Here is a 13071-nt window from a genome sequence, read left to right as displayed (position 1 = left end):
TTGAGATAAGAATGCATGAAATGTGGGGCAACACTGGAGCCTACATTGTAATTCCTTCCCATCATTTTGTTGCGAGTTCCTGAGCCTCACAATAGGTATTTTGACCACGGCATAGGTTTTCTTTTGCAGCTGTCGCACACTTTTATTTTCGTGTATCTCTTGAGACACGAAAATCAATCTCACACTACAGGGTTCCACTTCACGATTGTTCACAATACTTCAAGGTTGCATCACAACAAGAGCCAACACGGCCCCGTGCGTCAATTGTGCATTGTTACTATTAGTCGGCACTTTTTGTTTCAACTCCAGCGCAGTAGCAAACCGAAGGCGTGCAAGCGACGAAAGCAACCAAAACTAACATGCAGTAATTCTTGAGCAGCGCAGATCGGTAAACATCATCCGACCAGTCCACTAGCAAAACTGCTCAAAGACCTAGCTGTAGCAATAGCTTTGTGGAATCATCAGGAAACGTGTTTGGTGTCCTGATGCTTTCCTCGCGGCCATCAGCATGATCCTTCTTCTCCTGCCCGAGCGACAGATCTGACCTAGCCGCCGAACCCAACCCTTTATGACCCCAGTGTCAGGCCAAGAGGGTTGGTGTCCAAGTCGGCGTAATCGAGTGCCAGCTCGCGCTGATGACCAATATAAAAGGTTAGCTTCAAATTACCAACTGTTCGCCAAGGTTGCACTAGCCTTGGAGATTAGATGTTCATACCCTATCTTTACGCCATTGTGTCGTATCCCAAACGAGGTAGTATCCCCGTTCGTGGTTTGGGCTGATAACTTGAGGCATCATATGCTCATCCTTGGTCAACCATACTTGCAACTTCTTATGCCATCGCCAGTTGCGGTTGTTGCTAGCAGGTAATAAATCTAGTGTCAGCTGCTTGGTTTTCTGTTACACAATAATTGGGCCAACTTACAGCTCGAGAGCCGCCAGTTGCTGTTGACGGTCTCCCGGGCACGAGTAGAAAATCCACATTAACGTCTCCTCGTTGAAGCCCTGAATCTTATTCTCAATAGGCTGAACATTGTTGACCTTGTAGCATTCTGGCAACCGGAACTTGGGAATTGCGGGCCTTGGCGGTGTGTCATCAAAAGCTGAGTAAATTTGTTCTGATATCGGCCTGTTCCGTTGGTTAGCACCATCTCAATGATCAAAGACGGATGAGCAAATCATATGGTGATTCAGAAATTGTCGATTTCGTGACTTACTCTGGATTGCGGAGAGCTTGCTCCAGTCCCATGTTGGTGTAGTCGATGCCCGAGACTAAAGCGTTGTAGTCGGGGAATCCATTCATCAAAAACCGAAGCCCTTTTATGCCCCATTTGTCACTCTCGGGCATCCCTGCCAATGGATCTTGAACTGGTACAGACGGCACCGGCTCCTCGGCCTTGGCCTTGCCTGCGGGTCCACTGTTTCCAATCGTCCCTGGATGCCTGCCCTCACTTTGGTTTGCCATTCCATCCAGCGATGACTTCTGCGAGGCCAGTCCCTTCTGCCGGGAGTCTTCATCTGTACTCATACCTCTTGCATCTAGCATGTGAAACCCCAGCCTTGTTAGTGAATCGTTGAGTTGTAGACAGCACTTGTTATGTGAGACCATCATCGCGCATGTTTTTCACGCTGGAGTAGCTTACCAACTGGAGATCGAGTCTCCGTCGATCTGCTGTTTGCTGAAAGGGCATTCAGCAGACCGTTCGCAGCTCTGCTCGGTTGCTGTGCAGAGACCGTACCATTGCCGCTGGGAGGGGCAAACCCCAGGCTAGACATGAGACTTGGGCCGCCACGCTCACGACCAATCTCTCCATTGGGGTTCCTGTTAAGTGGGGGGAAGTCGTCAACCGCATTTGGTTGCGATTGTGCCGTCTGGCCAATGCTCGCCTGGTTTCCAAAGCGAAATGATCCTTGGTCGGTTGGCAGACGTGAGGGCGGCGTGTACATGTCTTCTTGTTGGTTCGGTTGTTGAGATAGAGGCGTGGGCTGGTTGCGCTGTATAGGAGCCGGGCCGCCCAGATTCCTCGCTCCACCAGTCGACCACATCGAGGATTGTGATTGATTCGAAAGTTGCGAGTTACCGGACAGGGAGGGGAATTCACTGCAGTCAAGAACGTCAGTATCAGGTCATGCAGAACTGAGCCAGAAGTGATTATGATGTTTTGAGGAGCAGAGAGTCTCCATATTTGTCATGGGAGAGGGACAGCAACACAGGTTCTTCCAATACCCCTTAGCCACATCCGAATAAGGCATGTTAGGCAGGGCCTTTGCGCACGGCTCTGACTGCATCGAAGATGCCATTTCGACAAGCCTCAACTTGGAAGGGATATACGGCCTCGCGCTGAGGTGACGGGCGGGGCGCCTCTCATAAGAGTGAGGCATGATGCGACCATGCGCAACTGCTGGATATGGGTGCTGATAATGCGGAAAATATGCGCCACCAGTGTTTCCCAGAATATGGGAAAATTGGAGAGGAAAGCTAAAGACCATGTACGTACGAAAGGTCGAGCGGTGTCGCCGGTTGCGACCCGCTTAAGCTTTGCGCAAAACTAACGTTGCCTCCCAACTGCCTGGAAGGGTTCTGCAGGCCACCGCTTGCCATCGGGACGCCTGCAAACGCCCACCCTGCGCCGTTGCCAGCTGTGTCAAACACCACAATCAGTATACTGCTTGCCCGCCAAAGCACCCAACGGATCGAGCGGGGCACTGGCAGCCTGGAGTATCGTTCTCACCCATTGTTCCGTTAGGTAACCGATTCGAAGCGGCTCGTGCGGATTGTTGCGGTGGCTTCGGTTGACCACCAAAGCCTGCTGGCATCCCGCGATGATTTGGGGGTACTGCGCCTTGATATCATTTGGTTAGCTTCTATAGACTTCGCCCGACTTTCAGGTGCGCATATTCTGAGGTGCCACGGAGAGCAAACATTCCGTCGCAAACAGACTCGAACAGCAGGCGCGCACTCGCACAAGATATCATGAAGCACACAAGCAGGGGAGCCAGGACCAAGCAAACAAGCTCGAACGCGGGCAGAGAAATAGACAAGGCTGTCCCCGACGCTGCAGTTGGAGCTTGCAAACAGCTTGTTGACCAGTTCACTGCTGCTCATAGGCCCGATATATTTTCCTTAACCCTTTGCGGGGCTCCAAAGTTCAGAAGAGCCGGGCTTGCACATATCTTGAACGAGGCTAGCGCTGTTCGAGATCGCGAATGATGGGTACGACTACATGAGGCTGCCTCTCGTCGGTGTCGATCATTACCATGGGATGGGTGAAAAATTGGTTGTGACGGCATGCGACTGAAGCCAGGAATGCAGCGGCAGCTGTGCAGGTGGTGCTTTGGGAGGGGTTGAGGTCGAGCACTGAAGACTGAGGGGGAAGAGCCTCGGGCTCTGCGTACCTGGTCTATTCATCATGGAGGAGAAAGCTGTCGAGATGGAAGGTTTGATGAGACCAATTCGTTCGTTTGGGGCGAGGGTGTCGCGTCGGTGTTGGTGAAGTTTGTACCTGACTGCTCGGTGTGGTTTGCAGTCGTCGAATCGTAGTTGTTAAAAGCTGCTGGGGCTTCGGTGGACGCGAAGCGAATTTGGGAACAAGGCGGATTGGCGTTGTTGGTTTCTTCCCTTGATGTCCTGGCCGCAACGCAAGGCTCAGTGCTCTAGTGTGCCGTGGCCTGCCTCGCGGCGCCATGCGGAGTGGTCTGTGCGACAATATATTGAACTATCATTGGTCGGCTTGTGGGGAGAAATGCAGGGATGATGGCGCAGAGGTCACCTTCCCCAGTGGCATCCCTTGTTTGCAAGCTGCAAGCAAGGCAAGGAACCTTACCTTGCCTCCTACTATGTACTTGAGGGAAGAAATCAAGGTAACTTATAGTATATTAATGCCTATAGGCGCATTCTTTAGGCCCTGACAGAACAGGTTCAAAAAAAAGTGAGTCTAGTTGTCAAATATTTTATCTTATCCCCCTTTTAACTCAAGGTCACTGGTTCATCCTGAGCAAATTCAAAGGGTTCTCCCCCCTTGAATCACCTCCCAGTGCACATTGAGCAACATCACGAATTGCTCAGCTAAGCTAGTCACAATGTCATTGGCTTATTCAAGATCAGTCCTTTCCACATAGGCACTTTGAGAATTTTGTTTTCGTTATATACCTACTCAAAGCACGTTTACTTCTATATCTACATTTTTTTTATTTATTTTAACTATAGTTACATGATTATAATGTCCTCCCAGGCTTCGTGATGCCGGGATCACCTATATCATCTCGAGATACAGTAACATCCACCGTCTTCTGCACCGATATGGTGCCAGGAGAGCTTCCGCCCCTTATATTCTCGGAGCTGCGATCGCGACGACCACAGGTACTGTGACTGTGGCTGCGTAAACCAGGACTCGGCATCAACGGTATAACATCTGAACTGTTTCTTCGTGGCAAGCGACCAGGGCCACCGTTGCCTCTTTCTGGATCGTCAAGACGCAACGCTCTGAACGCCTCCCAGTCTTGACTGGAAAGTGTCGGGTTGCTGCCTTTGGCTCGGAGGACGCTGGTTGTTCTGCCGGTGCTCAAGCTTTCGCCCTTTGAGGTGCCACGGGTACTGTGCTGGCGACGCTTGATAGCTCGGTAAAGCGGGCCGAGGGAGGGGATCGAGGCGCAGATAATCAGCACGGCACCCTCTGCCATGCCGAGTAGGTTGAGAACCGCAACGGCGTCTGAAGTCGCGATGGTGTATCAGCATTGAGGTTTACTTGTCAAAGAAACGCCAGGGCCACTTACACGTTGGATCTTTAGCCAGCATTTCAAACGTCTCACCAAATTTGGCGAGTTTGTAGACTGAAATGGCGCAAGCAAGAATGCCGAGCCCCATGGCTATGGAGCAAACTATGCGGGATTTCAACTGCATGTTCAGCCGCATGATGAAAGGGATCGGATACACGGCAAAGAATATGTCGAGGATGGCCGAGTAGGCTGATGTGACATAACCAAGGTCTCCAAGGACGCTGATGCTGGCGCACTCGCCCTCTACATCCGGGTCCCAGTTTTTTGCTATCGGGCGGCATTGGATCACCCACCAGATCGAGCTGATCAATATGCAGATCTGGGAGGAGATGGCCAGGCCCCAGAACAGGATAGACGTCTTTCGACCGTAATCCAGAATTCGTTTCAGGATGGCGATGACGGCAAATTTGGGCAGCGAGAAGCACCAGATCAGGATTGGACTGCAGATTATGTTCCACTTGAGAGCTTCCTTGACGTTTTGAGGTGGTTTGATTTCGTGTATTCGGGTGCCGATTCCGTAGTGTATCGAGATACTAAGAAGGACGCAGGTTATAAAGAAAAAGACGACACATGTGATTGTAATCCAGTCGTCCAAACCCAGATCTCCGAACGATCTTCGGGAGCCGTAGTAGGTCCGGGTGAATATGCGAAGTGAAACGAGGATGAAGATGATGGCGAACATGGACCAACAAGCGATGTCAGTGGGAGGGCCCCAGTTCGGAACGTCCCATAGAGTAGGCGCCATTGTGACCGTGATGCCTTGTTTGCTGCCGCGAGGGGAGCTTGAAATCGGCACGCGACCTTGTAGTCATATGGTGCAGAGCTCTGCGACAACTCAGCTGCAGAACGGCTGAAAGGTTGTAGGACGGCATGGCAACATGGGTACGAAGATGGGGGGCGAGATGTCCGCTGGTTTTTTATTTTTGTTTTTTCTTAACCAGCCTTGCAAGCCCAGTTGGCCAGCCCCATCCAGTACTCTTTTTTTTTTTTTTTTACGGAATCTCGAAGACCGTCCACGTGGTAGTTGTGGAGCGAGGTGTATCCCTTTGCAGTAGGTACGGAGTGTGATGTGATTGCTTCTTGGCCCGAAGAAACTGGCTGACTGACATGGTGCAGGTAAAAGCAACAAAGTTTCGCTGCCGAATTATGCGAAAATGAGAACTTTCGCAGACTGCAAGGGAGGAGACTGTGGGCTCGCCACTACTACGGAGTACTCCGAACAGGCATCTTTCAGTCGCGTAGTGTACACTACCGTAGCCGTGGGTTCTTCTGCTTGCATGCAGATGCCTGTACGGACGCCTCTACTTGCCTGCAGGAGGGAGTTCGCTTGGCAACCATGTGGAGAGAAATCTTGGTGCGCATTATAACTTTGTACGAAGTAGGTAGTCAAATGCCGGAATGTTTTAAGAGACCAAGGGGCCAGAAATTGTGGTACCGTAGCGTTGGGATCCATCAACCTGGTGCTAAAGACCCCTCGGTTAGGGTGACTTTTCAGGGTCGTCAATTTTTAACAGTGAGCTGTCACTATACCGTTATATCTATTATGTTCAGTTACCTACCTACCTAGGTGTTGTTCTCTGTCACTTCAGACAAGGTATCGAAAGGAAATTAGCTCAGGTAAGTAAGTACCTATATAAGATAGTTTACTAATCGTAATCTCAAAAGTTTGAACTAGCCGATATTCATGGTTTAGTAAAGCACCCATCTCGGGAAGGGAATCCCAGCGTGAACAGCGCAAATTCTCAGGCTTGACAAAAATGGCAATGGAGTTCAATCAACTTTACCAGTTGCTAGGTAGCATTGGCGATACCTTCGTACTTCGTAATAAGAAACTTGGGAAAAAGCCCTGCTCCACTAAACTACGTCTGATGCGTGGGCCAAGGTCACATTTCTCCACTACATCCGTTGATCGCAATATATCAGCACCTGTCAGTTTTGCAGACGTTGTAGTTCCAATACCGGTACACTAACCGATAGAATGGATGTATCTTATCAAATCATCGTCAATCTCCGGGACAAATTTGTCTAGAACGTTTTTTTTTTTTTTTTTTTTCGTACTAGTTTTTTTTTATTATTCTCTAATCTAAAATTAGTGCAAGTTATCTACCCAGGCCTTAAAAAAAGTACTTTATACGTAAAAAAAAAAGCAGAATCGCCAAGTGACGTAGCCAGTCAAATGTTGTTGGCTGACTTCAACGCCAACAAAAACGAACTTATTCAGCGCCAAAAAAAATAACTCCGTATCCCTTGCGCCGGAATCTTTCAACCGAACCAAGACCGAATAAATCACACCACATCGATATGTCTCTCTCTTATCTCCTTTGCAGCACCTAACAAAAAAAAAAAAAATAGTCCGGTTGTGCCGATCCTTTTTTTTTTTTTTTTTCTTTACACGTACTCTGCAGTGAGCGCAAACAATGTGCCACCACCGCACGTGTTGGAGCCCTTGAAGATGCCCAGGTCCTCGCCGCAGTTTCCGAGCTGGTTGTACGGCGCACCGGCGGTACCCGCCTCCTGGCAGGTGACCGTGTTGGAGGCATCGATGGCGCACTGGAGCAGGTCCGACGCGAGGTAGGCGGCGCCGGCTCCCGGGGCCGCGACGGCGAGGCGCGAGTTCATGCCCACCGTCGCAACTATGACCTTGCCCATGGCCGCGGCGTCGACGGCGTAGATGCTCGAGCTGCTCGTGTCCGGCATGTCGGTACCGCCGCCCATGGCCCACAGCGACGGCGCCGCCGTGGTTCCGTTATTGCCGCCCGCGAACGTGATCAGGTACGCCTCGCCGCCGTTGGCGGCGCCCAGGTCCCTCCAGGCCTGCAGGACGAGGTAGCTGTTGGCCAGGGGTCCGCTTTGCACCTTGAGGTGGAAGCTCCTGGCGATGCCCGTTGGGATTGGGGTCGCTGTCGCGGTCTTGGTGGACGTAGCAAAAGTGCTGTTGGCCGTGAGGATGGACGTGGGGAAGTCCGAGGCTATGGCGCTGGAAAGCGACTGGGTGGCCTTGGACTGGTCCGAAAGAGAACCGGTGACGGTGGCGATGACTGTCTGTGTCTGTTGGGTGATGGGAGGCTGTGTGGAGTTGCTCGATATCACCGTCGAGCCGGCAGCTTCACTGAACGAGGACCACGTCGAGCTGGTGAAATCACTGAACGATGACCACGTCGAGCTGGCAGCCTCGCTCACGGAGGGAGTGACCGAGGTAGTCAAGCCGCTCGGGGACCCAGTCGTCTGGGGGTTGCCGCCCTCCGTTTCAGTAACCACCACGGTCTGCGTGGCCTGGACGACTGTGCTGACGGTCTGCGTGGCAACGTTGGTACCAACAACATTCGTCACAGTGTTTTGACCGACGGTGTTGACGTTGGTCTGGAATGAGCCCGTAGAGAAGACGGTGAATGTAGTCGTCGACACCGGTCCTGGGAGCGTCACGGTCTGCGTGTTGACGCCGGCGCAGTTGCAGGCGCTGACGTAACGGGATGTATCCCAGCATGTCGCCGCGTACATGGGATATCCGCCGGGCATCTTGGCACCGTTCAACCACCAGCTCCAGTCCCATTGTCTCTTGGCCCACCTTTTCTTAGCCAGATTCGGCGAGACATCCGTTGGTGCTGCCTGAGATACCGTAGAAGTCACGGTTGCGACATAGCTCGTAAAGGTGTTGGTCTGTAGCATCCATTGTCAGCCATGAGCTCCTCGAAAAGGAGTGTCATCATTCATATACTGACTATTTGTTGAGTTTCCTGGGCGGTGACGGGTACAACCACAGTACCAGTGGCAAACTCGTCCACAACGCCTGTGACAGCGATGGTAACAAACGCGGTCTCGAGGCTGTCCTCCAAAAGGTTAGAATATGGTTTTCATGATCATCGTCATCATTCATCTAATTTACTACTTACGTGAGATCCCCAGTGACCGTTGTCGTGCCGATGAAGTTCTGGCAGTCTTGCCTACGGCTGGCAGGGGAAACAGCACGATAGCAGCTGTCGTTTGTGCACTGCTGCTGTCTCTTGACATTTTCGCTTCCCGCAGCCTCGGCGAGGAGGGGAAGCAGAACGAGGGCAGCTAGAGACCTCATGATGTTTGCGTTCCAGAGGTGTTTTCTTAGCGCTTGTTTTTCTCTGGCTCTGTTATGTATTCTCCAAAAAAAAGTGATTGACAGTCCCCACAAGAAGTTGTGATCGATTTTTAACGAGAGGAGGTGCAAAGAAAATCTGCAGCAGTAAGAAGCGAGTGAATGGAAAGAATGTGATATCACAACGATAGTGAGGAGTGAGGGATGGACAGGGCCGAGCGCTGGCACAAAGAAAGGAGGGAGGGTGACGGTGAGGTTTGGTTGATGAGGATCGACTGGCTACTATATCATAGTCGTCTTATACAGATTCGACTGTTACCAAGGCGAGTTCCCCGAGGTCACCCAGCCGTCCAAGACCAATGGTTTCAAAGCCAATCAGCCCAGTCGTCCCTTGTTCCTTCGCCATACCCATGAAAGCACTATGGGGGTTTATGCACCGCTAAGATACCAAAAAAGAACGTCTGTTCCATTTCCATTTCCTGGGCAACATGGGACATCCATACGAGGATCGAGGCTAAGAGGTCTAGGCTAAACAAGCTGCGTCATACACCCTTTTCAAGATCGGATTTTCTGGTATTATTTTTTTTGGTTTTAATTGTTTGTTTTCATGATTGTACCATATATCACTCGTTGCAGAATCTTGAGTTTTACTTTCTTTTCTCCAACTGATCCTCACAATTGCTTCTCTGATGTGATCCTTGTTCTTCGGCTGATGTTCAGCGGGAGCCCTAAATCTGAACTGTGGTGCTCAGACTTTCCCAGATGCTCTAGCGGCTCAGCCCGTCTTTCTTCTATGGCGCTACTCGTCCAATCAAGCGCCGTCCCAAGAGGTTCCTGGATGTGACCACGGAAATTACTGGGGAACAGACTAAGGCTCACAGGGCCTCGGGTAGATGGAAAAGGGTGGGCGAAAGCTGGGTCGTCCAATATTTCTGAATCCCTTGCATCACGCCACAGCCCTTGGCATCTGGTCTCGTTCCTTGACAATGAACATAAAAAAGAGAACAAAACAACATAAACATCACTTGGGTGTTGCATGGACATGCCTCGTGTCTGATGCCATCCGAACAAAGGACAAGACATCGTAAATGCATGTGCATCAAAACGACAACATTGAGACCGAGCTGCTGCATACTCGATAGTTCTAGTCTCTTTCCATGCATAAAGCTCGAGCGAAAAACACGAATTACAAGAACAGAAGCCCGTAGCGTAAACCAAGGTTGTTTTTTTTATGTCTTTTCATCACTCGAGGAACAAAGTGAGGTAAAGTACGGTAGATACTAGAATGCACGACGTTCTCATCACTTACACGATAGAAAATATGCTGACAATACCCGAGAAAATCTAGACTAGACTTTTCCTGTCTCGAGTGAGACCAATAATCCTTGATCTAATTAAACAATTTACCCCCTCAATACCAAATGCAGCTCAAAATATCGTCGTGAATCGTTGACAGAAATATTAGTTCGGGTGAATAATCGAAACCTCCCATCGTTTGTCCACACAAGATACAACACCTTGCCTTCAGCGCCGACGGCCACCACCACCACGGTGCATGCGATTGTGTATGGCATGCTTTGTCTTGTTCACAGGCTCCTTCTTTTCAACCATTGAACCTGCAGGGTTCATAATCAGGTTGCCCAGCGCAGTGTTTGTGACTTGTCGAAGGACTGCATGTCTCTTGCCACCCCTGAGGTTGGGCTTCTTATTTGCAATGACTCCGTCGACGAGCGCAGCGCCCACGGCAGCCGTGGCGATCTGGGCGCCCTTAGTCCCGATCCAGTTACCTGGGGAGTCATAGCTGCGTAGGGCAGCCATGGTGCCTGCCTCTAGAGCGCAGCGGGCAGCTTGTGACCATGGCACATCCGAAAAGGGGCTATCTTTTTTGCTTCTGCTCTTGCTGCGCCCGCCAGCTGTGCTCTCATTATTGCTTCTGCTTCGCCTCCCGCGATCGCCATCTCCACGATCGCTGCTGCTTCGGTGCCTGCCACGAGGGTAACTTCGCGTTTCAGTGGTGCTCGGTGGGTATTTAGAGCGTTCTCGCCTGCCTCCAGAGGATGGTGGGTAGGTAGAACGGTTAGCGGGTGGAGGAGCCGAGCTCGACTGCCGGCGGAGCATTGGAGGAGCATCACGTCGGCTTCCCCTTCGGTCTGATTCGTGGCGGTCGTGCTCTGCATCGTAATCACGGGAGCCACAGCGATGCGGCCTACTAGACCCGGACCTATCGTGCCGGTGTGACGAGTGGTCCCTGCCGCTAGCCGCCGTCGACTGCCGCCGTCTGCTAAAGTAGTCGTCCTCGTCTCCCCTGCTTCGTCGCCTCGGCGATTCGTCCCATGGTGTCCTTTGCGGTTGTGCAGACTGTGACCTAAAGCCAATATCCTCCTCGTCAGAGAGGTAGTACTTGTCTCTCGGGTTGTAGTCATCCACGTGCTGGCTTCTTCCTCTTTGAGAACGTCGGTGCTGCTGTCGCTCTGGTGAATAACGGCGTCCGCTGCTCATGGGCTCCCGGCGACTTGATTCACGCCTCCTTCGGTCATACGGGTTGTAATCATCCTCCTCCCCTCTTGAGGCGTATGCGCTGTCATTATCGTAGTCATAGTTGTATCTACCCCTGTGTGAGTAGTGATCACCCGAGACAGAGTGCCTACGCCCACTTGACATGGTGCGCTGTCAAGGACAATAGTCTTGATTCAGGCCAACTGAGACTGACTACTGTAAGTAGTGTTGGTGGGGAACAAAAGGCGCTCCAGAGTGTGGAATGAGGTATGGTAGCGCGTGCGCAGGGTATATTCTGGGGCAGACTTGGCCAGCAGCTAAGTAAATAAAATAGACAGGTATGGTAGCTTGGTATGTAGTAGGTCTTGGCAAGGCGTAGCTTCTTGCGCAAAAAAACAAGATCCAAGTCCTGGGCGTTCTATAAATGTAACGGTAGTCACGGAGTTGGTGTGGGCAAGCAAAAAGAAGATGGTGTGTAAGTGACAGACAAGAAAAGGGAAATGCCGAATATGTATATTAACCTGAAATGCCAAGGGCACACAGAGATAGACGATGATGCAAAGGCTTCCGTAGTTCAAGGTGATACAGACTCACAAAATAGACCTAGCGCTGGTTGTGGGAGTCTGTAATACTTTAGAGGCGTCAAGGGGGGTTATTAGGGCAGTCGGGAAGTCGGGCGTTGGGCCTCCCTTCTCCCACGCACAGGATCAAATGTTCCCTCCCGTATGTGCATGCCCGTGGCCCCCCTCACCGATTTGGACCACATACACACAGTACATACCAGTACCACTTTTGGCCATCAACTCATCGATCGACGCGCCAAATCCTGGGTGCCTGCTTCAGTAAGCGTTGGTTAGACGCCAAGTGATGAAAGAAACGTGGGCCGACGAGGTTGGTCGCCTCCTGTTTCTGCAGCAGTACAGTACAGAACCCGGTAGCGATGCAAAAAGCCTCAGCATCGGTGGTGTTTGAAGAAAAAGGAAAGCCATCTTGGTCCCCCCTTCCCGGTACCCACCCAGCAGAATAGCGTCACTTCATGTCGATCTTTTCTTGTGGGCAACTGTATCATTGGCCAGTCTTGCTAAGCATGTGGGGCTTTTCGCTACCAGGAACAAGACTGGCCCCCACATCACGCAGGGTCCTGGGGCCCTATGATGTCATTGTATTGGTAAGCTCCCTCCCTCTACCGGTAATTCTCTTCTCCAGGGCGAAGCCTCCAACACACAAACGATGCCGAAGGGACACGAGGATTCCTGCCACTCAAAGACGGGCTGGGTGGAGAGATTCCGTTGGTGGTTTTCTTTGGGGCCACTTGGGACGGGAGGAGAATCTCTAGCATCCATGCCCATCATACATTTCTTTCCTTCCAAAGGAGGCAACGGAGGCTAACTGCTAAAGCGGTGCGACGGTCCACCGCTTCTCTTACGTCAATGCCGGCATCATCTATTCATGTCTGCATATTTGCAAAATTTCCCTATGTTATAGAGTAGAAACTCTTTTGTAGATGTTTAGCTCGTGGTGAATGTGGCTACTGGGCAGGAATTTCGAACTACCGGTAGAACTAATACTGGATCCTTATGTCTGTCTGGACTTTTTGCCTCAGGTCGGGTTTAACCAATCAACCTGTCTTGCCTTTTCTCGGTACTAGGTAACACTTGGCATTTGAGAGTATCCACAGCTATTCAGGGCATTGAGCTTATCTTTGAACAGTCCCCATCATCCCAACAGAATCTCC

General features: G+C 51.2%; 4 protein-coding genes across 4 annotated transcripts; all 4 read right to left on the bottom strand.

Moving 5' to 3' along the window:
• Nucleotides 1-167: 167 nt before the first annotated feature.
• PgNI_06719 (uncharacterized protein) lies at nt 168-3591 on the bottom strand. The gene is made up of 8 exons (XM_031126739.1): nt 3395-3591; nt 2731-2841; nt 2497-2638; nt 1642-2099; nt 1216-1537; nt 924-1127; nt 716-857; nt 168-632 (listed from the first exon to the last, which is right to left on the bottom strand). The coding sequence occupies exons 1-8, from the start codon at nt 3408-3410 to the stop codon at nt 567-569; spliced, it is 1461 nt and encodes a 486-aa protein (XP_030981646.1). The 5' UTR covers nt 3411-3591; the 3' UTR covers nt 168-566.
• Nucleotides 3592-4213: 622 nt separating this feature from the next.
• PgNI_06718 (uncharacterized protein) lies at nt 4214-5519 on the bottom strand (the record flags this gene model as incomplete). Its single annotated transcript, XM_031126738.1, has 2 exons — nt 4214-4707; nt 4772-5519. The coding sequence occupies 2 exons, from the start codon at nt 5517-5519 to the stop codon at nt 4214-4216; spliced, it is 1242 nt and encodes a 413-aa protein (XP_030981647.1).
• Nucleotides 5520-7162: 1643 nt separating this feature from the next.
• Nucleotides 7163-8843, bottom strand: PgNI_06717 (uncharacterized protein; the record flags this gene model as incomplete). The annotated part of the gene is made up of 3 exons (XM_031126737.1): nt 7163-8431; nt 8494-8596; nt 8665-8843. 3 exons carry the CDS (start codon nt 8841-8843, stop codon nt 7163-7165), a joined length of 1551 nt encoding a protein of 516 aa, XP_030981643.1.
• A 1521-nt stretch (nt 8844-10364) lies between these two features.
• On the bottom strand, nt 10365-11501 carry PgNI_06716 (uncharacterized protein; the record flags this gene model as incomplete). Its single annotated transcript, XM_031126736.1, has 1 exon — nt 10365-11501. One exon carries the CDS (start codon nt 11499-11501, stop codon nt 10365-10367), a length of 1137 nt encoding a protein of 378 aa, XP_030981039.1.
• Between the last annotated feature and the right edge of the window lie 1570 nt (nt 11502-13071).

The sequence above is a fragment of the Pyricularia grisea genome (genome assembly GCF_004355905.1).
Source record: "Pyricularia grisea strain NI907 chromosome Unknown Pyricularia_grisea_NI907_Scaffold_4, whole genome shotgun sequence".
Classification (NCBI taxonomy): domain Eukaryota; kingdom Fungi; phylum Ascomycota; class Sordariomycetes; order Magnaporthales; family Pyriculariaceae; genus Pyricularia; species Pyricularia grisea.
Note: the sequence above shows the minus strand (reverse complement) of the source record. Positions and strands in the feature narration are given on the sequence as shown.